The sequence below is a fragment of the Oratosquilla oratoria genome, chromosome 36, assembly GCF_046742065.1.
Source record: "Oratosquilla oratoria isolate Oo_2021 chromosome 36, ASM4674206v1, whole genome shotgun sequence".
In the NCBI taxonomy this organism is placed as follows: Eukaryota; Metazoa; Arthropoda; class Malacostraca; order Stomatopoda; family Squillidae; genus Oratosquilla; species Oratosquilla oratoria.
The window spans coordinates 37,942,490-37,958,981 of record NC_134812.1 but is presented as its reverse complement, the minus strand read 5'-3'; the positions used below and the strand labels follow the sequence as shown (position 1 = coordinate 37,958,981).

At 42.3% G+C, this 16,492-nt stretch overlaps 1 protein-coding gene across 2 annotated transcripts in view; it reads left to right on the top strand.

Annotated features, from left to right (window-relative positions):
- LOC143018968 (uncharacterized) overlaps positions 1-16,492 on the top strand; it is a 208,931-nt gene that overhangs the window by 110,840 nt on the left and 81,599 nt on the right. For both annotated transcript variants that reach the window (XM_076174626.1, XM_076174625.1), the window contains exon 2: positions 10,368-10,462. In XM_076174626.1, the coding sequence (XP_076030741.1) occupies positions 10,368-10,462 (95 nt within the window). The remainder of the gene's footprint in view (positions 1-10,367; positions 10,463-16,492) is intronic.

Genomic DNA, 16,492 nt, shown 5'->3' with positions numbered 1-16,492 from the left:
TCCTACCCGCCTGGTGTCCTCCTGGCGCGACTCACAGGTGGCCAGTTTTTCCCGTCGTCAGGAGAAACGGTTATCTGAAATTCAACGATTCCCTCTCCCTTTTTTCCTACTAGGAGGAATATCAGTAATATTCTGAAGTTCTCGTGCCAGGTAATGAATAAAATGAGTAACAGGATAGAAGATTATGCGATAAAGTGGAATAATGTAAAATTAGATGAAGTAAGAAAATAAGAGCGTGAACGAACAATAGAATTCCACTGTGCTGGTAAAAGTAAAGATAAAAATACTGGAAACAATAAGAGGAAGAAAATTGATCAGCCCTGCATTTCTCATTAATTCGTGAATCAGAAGTTGTATTACATATTTCATGTGTAGAATATAGGTACTCCTTATATTTATTTTGGCAGACTTTACACAATTATTCATATTAATCTTTTGTGTTGAGAGTGGGCACCTTTTGAGTTCCGTTTCAGTAGACGGCAGGTGGTCGCCTGGATAGAATTAATTAGATATACCTTCATTTATGTGTGTCTGTGTGTGTGTGTGTATATATATATATATATATATATATATATATATAATATATGTATATATCAAATCAGTCGTCCTGAGTCCACTGCTGAACAAAAGCCTCCTTCATAGCATTCCATGATTCACTCGATCGCGCCAACCTCTGCCACGTCACTCCTGCAAACTTCTCGATCTCGTCTCTCCACCTTCTTTCTCCCTCTTCCACGCTTCCTATCTCGCGGCGTCCACTCAGTAACACACTTGCTCCATCGCTCATCAGTCGTTCGCTCTAACTTACTTGCCCAATTCCACTTCCTCTCTTTTACCGCCTCTACAGTATCTTTCATTCTAGTCTGCTCTCTCACCCAGCTTGCTCTCTCTCGGTCTCTCAGCGTTATTCCCATCATTGATCTCTCCATTCTCCTCTGTGCTGTCCTTAGCTTTGTTTCCATTGCCTTCGTTAATTTTCAAGTCTCACACCCGTAGATTATTGCTGGCAGAATGCATTGATTGTAAATTTTACGTTTCAAATATAAAGGTAGAGAGCCTCTCAGGATTTTATTATATTTACCAAACACTTTCCAACCAACTGTACTGCGTCTTTTTATTTTGTTATACATACATTAAAATATTTGTTTCCTTGATTAACTATTCAGTTCAAGATTCCACCGATAGCTCTTAAGGATCAAACCTAATCCTGAATGGTTACCGGGCGACTTTGAAACCCGACCATAAAAAGTAGTCCTTTCATCTTTGCGATGTTGACAGCAGACACATCTAGCGGGATGCCCTTCCAGCCTCTTGTTTGTCGCAGATGGTATCACGAGGAGGCTGTCGGGGACTGTCCTTCACAGCACAGGCACGTTGGTTGGTTGTTGGTTTTCCAATAGTTTTGCGCCACACGCGCGTGCGCACACACACACACACACACACACACACACACACACACACACACACACACACACACACACACACACACACACACACATACACACGTATGTGTATTTAGATCGTTATCAGTATTACCGTACTGCATTAAAGCCCAGCACTATCAAGGGGATGTCACGGAAATGAAAATCGCGTGGCGGCATATAGAAGAATAATAGTAAATAATTAGAAATAAAAACTTATAACTGATAATGATAAAGTAACTCCCGGTACGGAGAATACTGGCGCACTTTTTGTGAAGGTGGAGTAAGGTGACCCACGGAACACATTTACAATAATGTGCCACATTTGGCAGTGTCCTATTTCCGTGCCAGTGACCCGGCACATGTGACAGCGACGTTCTCCGCCGCCCGTCGGACCCAGTCCTATTTCCGCGTCCCATTTGCCGAGATAACTTGGGGACCGCCGCGACAGATTTCCTTTATTCACGGTGGGTGTATACGTATTACCTTAGCCTCTAGGTAATATGCACGCCTACCGAGGAGATAAGGTTGACGTTTTCGGGCATTTACGTAATGTGCAAAAACTAACGAATGTGTACTGTTTAATGCCGTCTGTTAAATGCATTGTCTCGTAGTTTGTACCTGGGATGACATTTTGTGGGAGAAATTTCCTCACGTGGGATGTTTTGTGAGCAAATAGTAGGTTGCAATGAACTTATTTGTGGGGGGAAATGTGAAAATCCAGATTTCCTTGTGGGAATTTTGTGGAAAAATCTCACTCATTTGTGAGAACTGGCATAGATCACATTTGCAACCTCTGGTTTGTAGGTATACACACCCATGTATACCCTGCCACTTCTCTCGGCTGATCTTTTTGTAAGGAACTTAGGATTAGTGTACGTTTAATGATAAAGTAATAAAACGATTAATATGAATGCCATTGTCTCGTACTTTGTAAAATGTAGTGACAGTTTTACGTATACATTCATTAAGAGAACTGTTTAGCCAGTTTGATGAAAAACATTCTCTACCGCGTTCAGAAGATCTGACCATGTACAGTAAGTTAGACACAGGAATTGCTTGTACTCTTAGAGAGATAGATCGCTTCCTTTTCCCATTTGGCCACACAATAAAGGTGAGCAACTGGAGTGGCTGGTTGCAAGGTGCCACCTTGAGATACGCGTTGTTCTTCTTTGTCGTAGTTGTAGTTGTGAAGAAGATACGGATGCCCTCCGCTATACCACGAAATCGAAGAGAGTCTCAAGTGTGAAGTTATGCCCTGTTCACACTAGCGGTTCCAACCGCGGCGGTTCAGCTATAATGTGAGTCAGTGTAGGTGTTCACACACAACCGCGCATTTTTTCCTTGAATATGCGGTACAGATCAACCCGCTAATTTGAACTGGGCCTTAGTTGTTGACCATTGGAGCAAAATCTGTAGAGTTAAAAAATAACAGAATTTAACGTAAATTGAACAGCATGAACACAGTGGAGCTAGGGGTGGGTTAATTGTATTTAAGAATATATTTTCTATATAACCCCAGTTTTTTCAATATAAAATTTTATATACATTGTGTATAAAGGTACAAAGCAATATCGTTTCATGCAGATTATCTAGCGGAGTGAACAAACTGCTTTTTTATATATATATACATACACACACACACACATTATATATATATATATATATATATATATATATATATATATATGTATTATATATATATATATCATATATATATATATATATCAGAACTAAAACCACAGTGGTAGCAGAAGAAAAACATTGAAACGGTGAATGTATGCATTTCTTTTTCAGTTTACAGAGGAGGCCTTTTGGATATTTTAGTTTGAAGGTTTCTGTGATATGATTTAGTTCATCTTCCAGAAACTCTTTACTACATATGCGAAATGCTCCGAGGAAGAAGCATATTACTGTACCTCTTTTGATTGCATTATTGTACCCCGAATAAAAATGTATGTAGCCCTCTTTATTGGTGGGTTTGCGGTGCACTGAAAATTGTACATTTTCGTTTATTCTGTGTATAATAGTGTCTAAAAAAGGGTAATTTTCAGTTGTTCTCTATTTCTGCCGTAAATTGTATGTTTTCGATAATACTGTTTGATCTTCTGTATAAGTTGAAAAAGATAAGTAGATATGAAAATTAATTAAAGATAATATTAAATGCAACAAAGGAACCCGATATATCACAGTTTCAAACTCCAGTATAGACACATTTCTCTTAAAATCAGGCAAAGGTAGCAAAGTGGGACATTTGGTCACACGTGGTAATAATAACCCCAAAAATGAAAACAGTATTGTATACAAGATACCATGTACAAGCTCACCATCATCATATTTTGGAGAAACAGGTCGTGGACTTCATAAACGGTTATTCGAACACAAAAATGATGTAAAAACCCACATATTTTCTAATTCTATAATCATGACCCCTTCCAGACTGGGACATTATAGCTGTAACAAAAAAAAAAAAAAAAAAAAAATTGAGAAAGACGATAGAAACAGCTTGTATTAACACCAATAAGAACATTAACTATAGGGAAGGTTTCAGCTTAACAAAAGCCACAAGTTTATTAATAGTTTAGAAAGAAAATACACAAATATTATGAGTATGGCAAAAACCTCTCCTAGGCGTCCCAAGGGATGACCTGCCTGTCCATGGTGTACTTCATTGTTAGCTTTGTGACCAAGACCCTGCGTTAAAGTATTAAAATTCTCCCATTATTCCTCGTCTATTTCCCCCATCTTAATTCTGTAGTTAATTCAACTCACACGAGTCGGCGGCGCAGTGGTAGCGTTCGCGGTCGCCACTACAGCGGCCCGAGTTTGAATCCCGCCCAGGGCTGAAATAATTTCAGTACCGCTTCGCTGCGAGTCGTCACCCCAACTCTTGTGGGCGGGTAGTTGTGTGTGTGCCTGTAAAGCCACAGCATTACCCATAGATCGGCCACATATGAGCTCTGAAATCGCTTCCGTGAGGGTAATAAAGCTGTCGATCACAAGTCCAACACGTGATCCAAGACCATGGTGAATCACACACGCACATTTATATATATATATATATATATATATATATATATATATATATATATATATATATATATATATATATATATATATATATATATATATATATATATATATATATATATATATATATATATATATATATATATATATATATATATATACATATACACTCATACATGCAAAGGAGGTAGCCAGTCAAAGGCATAAATCTACTCCCACCCGTTTCATCCCCACATACTCCGCTCCCACTCACCACCCCTCCATCCCTCCGTCTTTTCTTGGCTCCTCCTAGGTGACGGGTCATCCCTGCATCTCGCCAACTGCCCTGGGTCAGAAGTAATGTGTGTGTATATGTATATATATATATATATATATATATATATATATATATATATATATATATATATATATATTTGTGTGTGTATGTATTGGAAAATTTACACTTACATTTGTTGACTTATTTTTTCACCGTATGAAAGTGAAAGGTTATACAAATACTGACGTATGTATCATAAATTACATATCCATTTAAATTTAGTTTGTGCAATCTCTTGAAAAAATGCCAAAAGAACTTGCCAAAAATAGCCACCGGAATAATGATATACTTTTCGAAGTATGTATAAACACATTTACTTCTGTATATAGAATAAGGTGATTATAGGTAGGCCACCTGTTGTTTCATTTGGTAACATATTAATTCCTTGAAAATCTTACCGTTGTTTTCCGTGAGAGGACCATTGTTGGGATAGGACATCGTACAGCTGCGCATACGATCGGGGCAGCGTCTAAATATCAATATTTTATGAATTGATACTTGATATAATTACCCACGGGACATCTTTATTCTGCTAGTGAAATGTATTAAGCCTTGTGTTGATAAGACACGTGTAATTATTTTTAATATACTTGTACGTTAAATGAACCGGCCTTGATGTAGATGTGCTTTTTGGTGTCTGACCCAGGGCAGTGGGTGAGGTGCAGGGATGACCCGTCATTCAGGAGGAGCCAAGATAAGAGGGAGGGTGGAGGGGAGCGGATTTTGTACATTTTTTTTCTACCTTCCTTTGCCATATATACGTATTTGTATGTTAAAATAGATTTCCAGAATTTCCTGACATTACAATTCAGTATTGCATCCGTATGAAACTACGCTAATAACAAGAACGTTTTTCGATAATATTTGTGCACTAAAGGTATAAAACACGATTAACATCTGTCGAACGTATTATATTTATAAGCAAAAGAAAATCACGGTAACAGAGGTGTGTAGCAGCAGTATTTTGTGTGAATTATTGCCATCATATTCGGGGATTTTTTCATTTGCATTCGTGTATTTTAATTGAAAAATTATCGTGAATATTCCACATACACCAGAATAGCATTATAGGTCTTTGGTGTTTCAAGTTTGATTTTGAGGTTAGGTAATTGGTTAATTTCTCATCCCCCAAAACAAACAAACAAACACACACACACACACACACACACACACACACACACACACACACACACACACACACACACACACACACACACACACACACACACTGGCTACTACCTATTTATATTAGTTATTTGAATATATTCATTGTACTAATATATATCACATGACTTATTCATGATATGATATCGACATTGCTTTAGTATAGAAGAAAATGTTCTAATTATATTTGCTTATTGAGGTATGGGTTCCACTAAGACAGAAATGCATTGTCCGATCATAATCCCCACCAACACCACTTCTCCGGAACCATCGTTGTTCCAAGGGACCATGTTTCTCTCTCGTAGCCCAAGATGAACTACAATCCTGACAATGATTCAGCAAAATAAGTGTATTGATATTATATATTGCTTTATAATGGCACGGTTGTGTGAATCATGGAATGCTATGAAGGAGGCCTTTGTTCAGCAGTGGACTCAGGATGGCTGATTTGATTGATGTGTTCAAGGCATTCAGTTAATTGGAATTGAAAATAACAATTGAGTATTTCATGAAGCTGGGTTACCTGAGACATTGTTATGCTGAAGTTTAGAAAGAGAACTGAAGAAACGTCGTGACGGACCAACTGGAATATAAATAAAACAAATTATCTTCCCAGTTCGGTAAACAAAAATGCGAAGAACAAAGGTCAAGTCCTGAGAAAGTCAAGGGTGCAAGCTCATCGGACCAGAGTCTTGTTGCTGTTGTCAGCGAGTTTATTACGGCGAAACTATTAACCCATTAAAGAAACAGGTCAAGGATGACGTCGTCAAGTCTGAGACGGTGGAAACCATACACATAGGAATGAGGAAGGGTTATTTATAGGAGACAGAAACAGTTAACATACTTTTTAAAGCATTTATGCATATTTAATGCATTGTTCTGCATCTGGCGTCGTTATTGACCACTTGCAATGCGAAAAAGAATTTAATTGGTTAGACACTGGACTTTTTTTTAGGCTATCGACCCATAAGGGGGTCATTAAGCCTGGTGTGAAGTTGTTCAGTCTCTACGTTTTTTCTTTCCTTTGCGTGTCTGTGACCGGACAAGTCCGTGATTTGCTATGACAGGGAAAGGAACGCGGTCAAGTTTGTGGGATTGTGGGACCTCCCGGGAACTATAGAAGAGTGAGGTAGTTGGTACAGTCAAGTTTGCTTGTGACAAATCAAAAACCGGATCACGTATTTATTGTGGCACATAACCTAGTAAGATGCCTTTAGTGTGGAAGAAAAGAAAGGTGGTATGCGATGAAAGTATATCAGAATCGGGAGAACAGGACCAAGATATGGAAAGGTAAGTTAAGTTCGTGATAACTTTTAATTGTATTGAGAGGTGGAGAGCGGGGAAACGGTACGACTGAATACCGCACCGGACTCGATCGGACTAGATCGGACCGCATCGGGACATGATTCTACCGCACCGGACACTTTAAAGTCATCTGTATCTTGGCGTTTCTATAGTAATAAGAAGACAATATGACATTCAATTAAATTTGCATGTATTTATACCTTATACGACGTAGGGGAAGGGGGAGATTTTGCATTACTTTTTACTCAAATGGATCTGACAGAAACTCACCCGGGTCTTCCAAACGTAGCAAAGACCTATCACAGGCTTTACTTAATATGTACCAAAAGTGAGGCGGCCAAATATGCTATTTTGTGATTGTGACTTTCCCATATTCTTATACGTATAATGCTTTAGATATCTATCTTACATGGATGATTTCCTGGAAGAGGCTTACGCCTGTGACTCTAGATCTACATTATCAACTCAACTTGTGGCACCGTATGGTGGATTATCTTTGCTTTACAAGAAAGATTTGAAGATTAATGGCGGATATTTGAACCACCCACGATTTGCGGATGACATTATTCATATTTCAAAAAGAGAAGAAGACTTGCAAAATATGCTGAGCGATCTAAACAAGGAAAGTCACAAAGTAGGTTTAAAAATTGATGAGAGTAAGACCAAAGTAATGTTCAACACGAAAGTTCAAAGTAAAGAGGTTGTAATTGATGGCGAGAGTCTTGAGGAAGTTGAAGAGTATAATTATTTAGGGCAAATGTTGAAAGTGACGAAAGATCATGATAACGAAATAAAAAGACGCATTACAATCGGTTGGAAAATATAATAAAATCCTGAGAAGCTCTCTACCTTTATGTTTGAAACGTAAAGTTTACAATCAATGCATTCTACCAGCAATAATCTACGGGTGTGAGACTTGAAAGCTGACGAGGGCGATGGAAACAAAGCTAAGGACTACACAGAGGAGAATGGAGCGATCAATGATGGGAATAACACTAAGAGACCGAAAGAGAGCAAGTTGAGTGAAAGAGCAGGCTAGAGTGAAATATATTGTGGAGGCAGTAAAAGAGAGGAAGTGGAATTGGGCAGGTAAGCTGGTACGAACGACTGATGAGCGAGCAAATGTGTTATTGACTTGACCCCGCAAGATAGAAAGCGTGGAAGAGGGAGACCAGACAGAAGGTGGAGAGATGAGATTAAGAAGTTTGCAGGAGTGACGTGGTAGAGGATTGCACGATCGTGTGATTCATGGAATGCTATGAAGGAGACCTTTGTTCAGCAGTGGACTCAGGATGGCTGATTTGATTGATTGATACCACCTCACTGAATCAGTGGTTGTTCAGTATGTTTTGTCTATGAAGCAGACAGCTTCACCTCTGCACACACACACACGCATGCATCACTCGATGGCTTTGTTGGTAGAGTTCCTGGCCGCCGCTACGGTGGTACGGGTTCGAATTCCGCCCTGGGCTGAAATCATTTCAGTATCACTGAGATGCGAGTCTTTACTCCAAATCCCGTGGGCGGATTGTTAGGTGTATGTGTGCGTGTAAGGTCGCAGCATTACCCATAGGTCGGTCATATATGAGCACTGAGCTCTCTTCCGGGAGGGAAATAACTGTAGATCACGAATCCAATACGTGATCCAAGACCGTGGTGAATCACACACACGCACACACACACTAGATAATTACAACTAGGTAGGTAAATACACACACACACACACACACACACACACACACACACACACACACACACACACACACACACACACTAGGTAAATACAACTAGGTTGGTAAATACACACGCACAAACAATTGGAGCAGCGCCAATCATATGATTAAGTACTTTATGTGAGGTTTGTGATATTAATGTACATTGGTATGACACAGAGTGGAAAGGCGGGAAGAGGAGACGAACTTAAAGGTGATGTTAGTACCGGAGAGTCAAAGGGGTGCGTGGCTCGAACCAGGGTCTCAACAAGAGCGAGAGAGAGAGAGAGAGAGAGAGAGAGAGAGAGAGAGAGAGAGAGAGAGAGAGAGAGAGAGAGAGGCAAACAATTCCACTTCGGAAAAGTTGGGAAATAATCTGTTCTTTTTCACGCCTTGACAGCATCGTGGTCTGTGAGAAATTAAGGAATGTGGCTTTGAGGCATGGCGATGATGTTTTGTTGAGCGGTAGGCCTAAGGATCAGAGGATATTGTTGGTGGAAGGAACCGACAGAGGTCCGGGAAAGGAATGAAGTTGTTCGCGTCGTAGGAATTGTAACATGGTACTGGTAGGGAAGAGCCGTTCCCTACCGTTCAAGCCCAACCTGGGCTAAACAGGAACGCTCATGCCCAACCTGGGGCTAACCAGGAACGTGCTACCTAGCTGGGGTTAATTAGCATCTCTACACGCGGGAAGTGAACTCTTCTCACTCCCCGTAAGATACATACACACACCACGCCCCACGCACAAACATCTACACGTACTTTTTCTTCGACTAAAACTCCCTTTCTAATTTTCTCTTGTACTACATCTTCTCATTTCAGTTTACCTCCCACTAAAGATCTTTCCACCTTTCTCTACTACTACGCCTCCTACCATTTTCTCAACTTTTTGTGATTTCGATCCCAGGCGTCGGCGCCGCCGTCCAATTTCCCTGCCCATTTCTCCCGAGCCACGACCACCAACCGCCTCTAATCGCTCACGAAAAAGCGCATTTTGGCAATAGCCCTCATTTATACACTACTATCTTTTCATTTTCTTACAGACATTCTTCCCCTCCCACAAAAACCCATCCCGCGCGAGCGGGTGGTCTTACCTAGCTAGTCCATCGAGGGGTAATGGGGAGCGGGCAGAGAACATTGATGCGTTGGGAGCCTGTATGAAATTGGCATGATAAGTAGGATCGAATCACCATGAATGGTTGCACTTGTAGTTGCGTGTACGTGTTTATTGTTTATGTGTCTTTCACGTGCATATGTATTTATATTTTTCCATGTATCTGTAAAACATACCTCTTTTTTATACATTGACGGTAAGCTTTTGTGGGCGGGAGAGTGTTGGTAGGTGGGGATTGTGACAATTGTATTTTGCCTTGAAGTCACGTATGACCTTTGAAATTAATCAAATGTCTTTCTCACCAGGACGGACATACGGGAACGCGAGAAGGAGAGTGAGCAGGAGGAGATTCTGGGATCCGACGACGAGGAACAGGAGGATCCACTCGACTATTGCAAAGGTAAGAAGGAACTCGTTGACTGTATTCTTTTACTGGGGAACACATGGTCTCTTGGCAGTGTACGTCTGCAGTTGTCTTTAGGCCATCCCATAGTGAAGAGGAGCACGAACCTCTGCTGTAGTAGGCTAAAGGGGGTGTTCACCATTTGTCTGTTCTTTGTGTGCAGTGGGGATGCACTATAACCCTGTCGTTGCCACGGAGATGAATGTGGTCTGGTCTGAGGTCACACTCGGCACGGGAGAAGAAAAAAGGTAAGAAGGTGAACGGCGGCGTACAACAGGGTCGCGTACCTACGACCAAAGTCTTCACCTTTGACCTATGCGCTTGTATTGTTGGAGCAGGGAACAGTCACTGGAATCTTTAAAGGAGTGTGGGACACGAACCCACGACTGGGAGGATGTGAGGGCATCACGCTTCTGATTACGTAACCAGAACGCGCGAAAAAAGTGTGTGGGGGGGGAGGATGTGTGGATGGAGGGGTTTTGACCCGCTATGGGTATCAAGTGGCAACCTTTTAGGGACCTCCCGTAGGACCACTACGTATGAAACCCCGTATAACAGAGTCGCACTGCCTCGTTCCATGTAGAGAAGCAAGGGGTGTTGACGTCGACTCTTGGGGTGGGGAGTTGAGTTGGTGTTTACGAGACGAGATCGAAGCTCACCGTGCCACGGATGCAATGTCACAGCAGCAAACTCGATCAGCTGCTGGCGCGTGGCAGCATCTGCCTGGTGCAGCTACATGTTGCACATGTGCATGGCTTGCAGTTAGCTAAAATGCATAACACTCTGGGAATTGAGATTCCTTTAATCCGAATGAAACCGTCAGGCGTGAGACGGGGACAAAGCAGTGGAAGTGGTTCTTGGGCCGGTTGCCACGGGCGGCGCTGCGCAAGCATTTGGTCATTGAAAGAACTAATTCATTACGCCCCCATTAGCACGAATGCGTGATGCAGTTGCGCGGTCGGTTTCGACCCCGTCTCCATCGAACATATTCTCCGGTTCGACTTCCATTTGCTACCTGTGTATGCCCCTGGAGCAAATATGGCGACTTAAACTGCAGCTAAGCCTTTCCTCGTGCAGGCTTATGGTTTTTAAAGGGAATGTCGCGCAAGAGAAGCGCCCGTGCAATGCTCTCGAAGCCTCTGGAATCCAAAGGTCCGCGTGACCCTCTCGTGCCCACGAGTCTTTTGTTGAAAAAGTCGTTGCAGTCGACATGACGTCACGGTACCTCTCGACTTCATGATTTCTGACCTGGGGGGGGGGGCGCCCCTCATTGTGCATAAGTAGGCATGCATTTGTAACAGCATATTCAGTAAAGACGATGGTTACGAATTGCTCCTGATGCATCACAGAAGCAATTAAGCTTTGAAGCCGGGTTGCAGGAACTTACATCACAGGCGTGGTGCTCCGTGCTTCAGCTCGGTGTGGGGAACTCATGTCTTCGGCCAAGTGAAGTAATTTGCCGCTAGTCAGAACAAAATAAATGAAGTACGTTTGCTCCATTAGCCGGAACATAGTCTGTCAAGTGCTTAATGCACTACACCTGAAAGGTCGCATCCCCGTCTTGCCAAGACTGTCGGGAACCAATGGGGAAAGTTCGTCCCGGGTCCCTGGAGTCGAACTCACGACTGTCTGTTCACGAGTTCGAGAGCCGGCGCGTGGCCCCTGGTGCCGTTAGTCAGAACATGTATAAAGTGTTTCGTCGCTCGAAAAGGGGGTTGATGATATTCAGTGAAAACTCGATTGCAGCATGCGGGCGAAAATAATCCTTGCATATAAAGCTACCAACCGTGTCATGTAGTTTAACTTGTTTTTTGTCCCCTCCCAAGCGTTTTTTTCGAGTGGCGTTTCACTTCAAATTCCTTTGAACGACAGCGCGTCAATTTGTCGCAATGGAATACACGGGAGTGCCTGTGCGTGGGACGGTGTGCTCAGGTCTCCTGTCCTGGGTGATCTTTACTGGGAATGGCCCTATCATCGACCCAAGGGCCAGTCAGGTTGAAGGGGTTTCTCAGAGTTGAATGAAATCCTTCGACGTTAGCCCCCCCCCCAAAAAAAAAAAAAATCTCGAGAGGAACATGCGCTGTATGGTTAGGATGGCATATGTTCCTGTCTACATACGTCCCTGTATTCATCTGTTTACTATTTTTGGCCCTTCCCGTGTGCATCACAGCCCTGCTTTGTTCTCCCTTGTTCATTTTAACCAAACCTAACCTGACACCTAATGAATAACCACCTCCCTAGATTCTCTCATCCTCCTGCGTTGTATAGGGGCCGTGGGTTGTGGCTTTGTCTCGTAAATTTTCTTTTCAGCGTATACTAATGGCAGTGTGCGGAAATGGTTAAATGATATATGAAATAAAAGGATTGTAAGAACGCCGCCCGGAAATAGTTATGTAATGGTTTTATTTGTTTTATTATATTTTATATTTTGTTTATTTTATTTCATTTGTTTGTTGTATTACGGGTTTGTTCCGCCGTATCGTCATTGGTTATGTCCGTCTATGCCGTTGCAGTTTGTGATTTTGTTTTTGAAAACTTCAGCAAGTAACAAGAGGTATTTCCACCTGGTGGTGGAGACGTTTACCCAGGTGGCGTTCTGCTGAGCCCCAGATCAAACACCTTTGCCCGGATTGCTCGAAGAACCAGGCTAGGTGGGTTGGCCGGTCCAAAAAGTCGATGGAGTGCCTTGAGCCACGAAGGCACATACACAGTGGGTTTTTTTTTTTTTTTTTTTTTTTTTTACTCCCCACCAAAGGACGACATCGTTATCGAGGAACCATACAGCCTCGAGGCGTTTTGTGAAGTACTGAAACCATTAGGTGAACCTGAGGAGCGGTCTATCCTACCCCGACACGAAACCCAAAACAAAACTCGATATTTCGAACGGATCTAATGTTGAGGATTTATGGGACCCAGAATTATTCGTCTGAAGTTACCCCGCCCACTGACTGTATCGTATTTTTTCCGATTTCCGCTGTGTATGTGGTTGTTTTGCTCACACAACTTTTAAATATAATTATTTTCACCAATAATCCCAGAGCCCCCCTCCCCAAGAAAACTCTCTAAGCAAGCCAGCGTTTCTCAACCTTTTTACCCTTGCGTAACTTTTAAAATAAATTGAACGTCTCAAGGAACCCCTACAAAAAATATATACCATATCTTTCTCATTTTATTTTCATCGTAATAATAGGTTAGATAGGATGCCTATATTGCATTATTACAATAACCAAGGATATGTCGTGCGTATTTCATTATATTACCTATGTGAAATTAAATAAAAAGTGCATTAGCTTATCTCAATTGTTCTCGCGGAACCCTTAGGGACCTTTTGGGGAACCTTAAGGTTCCGGGGACCCCTGGTTGAGAAACTCTGTTCTAACGTGTAGCAAGATCGAGATTACGTTGAGTTTGAGAGCCCCACAGGCAGCATAGACCTGACTTTGTCTACCTCCCTCGTAATTGGGGGGAAAGTCCTAGGTTAGATGGACAGATTGGCACTTCACATATAGCTTCATTATTTAGCAAAATTATTGCAACGAAAAAAAAGTAAATTTTGATGGCGAATGCTCGGCAGTAAACGAATCACGTAGACCGACACAGCACACGTTGAGTCCACTTAGGTCTTGTCGATTTATTCGCTCACCTTTGGAAGCTGCTGGAGTTTTGTTGCGGTGAATTCTTCTTTCCGCCTCTGGTTGTGTTGTCGGTTTGTAGGAAATGTTGTTCATTGTTTTACGCACTATAATGTTCACTGTTCGTTGGTGGCCTTGTGGTTCGAATCTCGGACTCTGATTCCCGGCAGTGACTCCTTATCCCAACAGTCAAGGTACATAGGGCATAGGTGAAGGCTTCGGCCGTAGCCACGTGTCTCTTGGCATATGGACATCACCACCTTAGGAAATTTCGGTTGAAAGTATTTTGTAACAATGCCTCAGGAGGGTTGGTTGGTCTGGTATGTTGTCACGTTGAGATTGGAATCTGGGAGTGGCGACGCGTATTGTCGTGCTTTGTTTCTCCACCTTTTCCTTGATAAGGAAGGGTAAAACGAAAGTTCCTCATTGTGGGGCCAGAATAGTCCCCCGCCTTAGGGCGAAACATTTTGTATTCGTTCTTGTTCATGGGTATGAGCCGGGTCGTATCGTCCAACCTATAGCACCATTTGCATTCATTTGTCCCTTGGGTAGTATGAGGCGACCCGTGTTGTCCAACATACAGTACCATTTGTGTTCGTTTGTCCCTTGGAAATGAGGCAGGTCGTACTGTCCAACATATAGTACCATTTGCATTCGTTTGTCCCTTGGGTATGAGGTAGAATGTAGGGCGGTTGGGCCGTAGGCCACCACCCTAAGACGTTCGGGCCAAGGAAGACAGAGCATTTGGGTCGTGGAACAAAATGGGAAAGTTAAATTTTTCAGTCTGCTGCGTATGCTTAACGCTTCCTAAGGCTCAATACATGTTAGGATATAAGTGGGGGTTTGACTTAACTAACAAACTGCAAAACATAAGCAAGAACATCAAACCATGAATTATAAAATAAATAATAATATAAAGAAAGAGAGATATAAAATACCCAAGAGATGATTAGCATAACATAAAGATATACCATTAAAATCAAAATTATACTTCATTGTCCAACCATCCATCGCAGGTGCCCCTCACCGCTTGGCCCAAATATCCCCACAGCTCCAGACTGCTGGGGGAGTTGCCTTACCTTATAATTTAGAGACCAATGATGTCATTGTGAAATTCGTAACAGTCCTGCCTTGCGCAGATATATTATGCCATTTCAACAGTGATTGGATATATATGCGCCCTTACAGTAACCTAATCGCAAGATAGATGCACTTAACATTGTGTGGTAGGGAAGCAACATGTTTTGGTGCGCTTTGAGAATACGGCCCTTAGGTATATATTCTTGGCAATGGGAGGCACATTCCTCCGGCAGGATATGGCACGAGTAAATATAGCGGACTTGTTTGGGCCCATTTCACCCCCTCGGGCAAGACTGCACAGCCCCGGGTTGCATGACTTGTTGGCAATTTCCGGGCCAAAATGATGTCATGATCCAATGGCTATGTAATACTGTAAACTACTGAACATCTTGAGAAAGTCGACCACTGTCGTCTACGGGATCACCCTTCCGCTGTGGAGGAAGTTTCTTTCAGCTGAATGAAATTGTTTGGCGCCAGCCGTTGGAGTGTAACCAAGGTCCACATTGTGTGCCGTGAGATCGATCTGGGCGCGCTCCATCGGCACGCGAGCAGTAATTGTTGTGGTGTGGTTCCCAGGGCAGAGGTGACGAACCCTGCCACACACGCCATTGTGGTCCAGTCCCTCCCCTTATCCTTCCACGATTAAAGAGTCGAGGGCATTAGTAATTTCTAATCGCACCAGACACGTATTGTATGTTCGCTTCAGAACTAGGGATCGTGTAGGGACTTCGGCCATTTGAGGAAGGGAATGGGGAATTTCACTTCCATAGCCAAATGTTGTAGAACATGGTCAGCGTTGCCACATTCAAGTAGGGCCTCACTCCAATGGACCCATGCCCTAAGATAATAAAAACTAGATGGAAGAGTTAAAATTTCCAGTTACATGCTCCCTTTGTGTGCTTCCAGTTCGTGCAACGAGTGTACTGGTCGTGTGTACAGTTTGCCTACAGATTTCTTGTAACGCGAAAATGATCAATCCCAGTTTTGTAATCTTGCGTGGCCCCTGTTCATAATGAACAAAGTCTGACCCCCAACCGGGTGTGGCACAAGAGCAATAAAAGGGAGTGATTAGATTTGTCTGTTGATTCCCTCGCGCACTCTAATTGCAGTTCCCACTGGAGGGGATGGCGCTCCCGTCTTGTTTCGAACAACGTCTCCCCAGGTTATTTTCGCCGTAGTTATTTGTGAAAATCAAATGGTTGTTCTATAGTGTCCAATTACTATGTTGTCTATACATAACGATTTGTTTGTTTTTATGCATATTTTTATTAATTTAGTTGTTTATTTACATCTTATTGTTTGTGGCCTCCTGTTT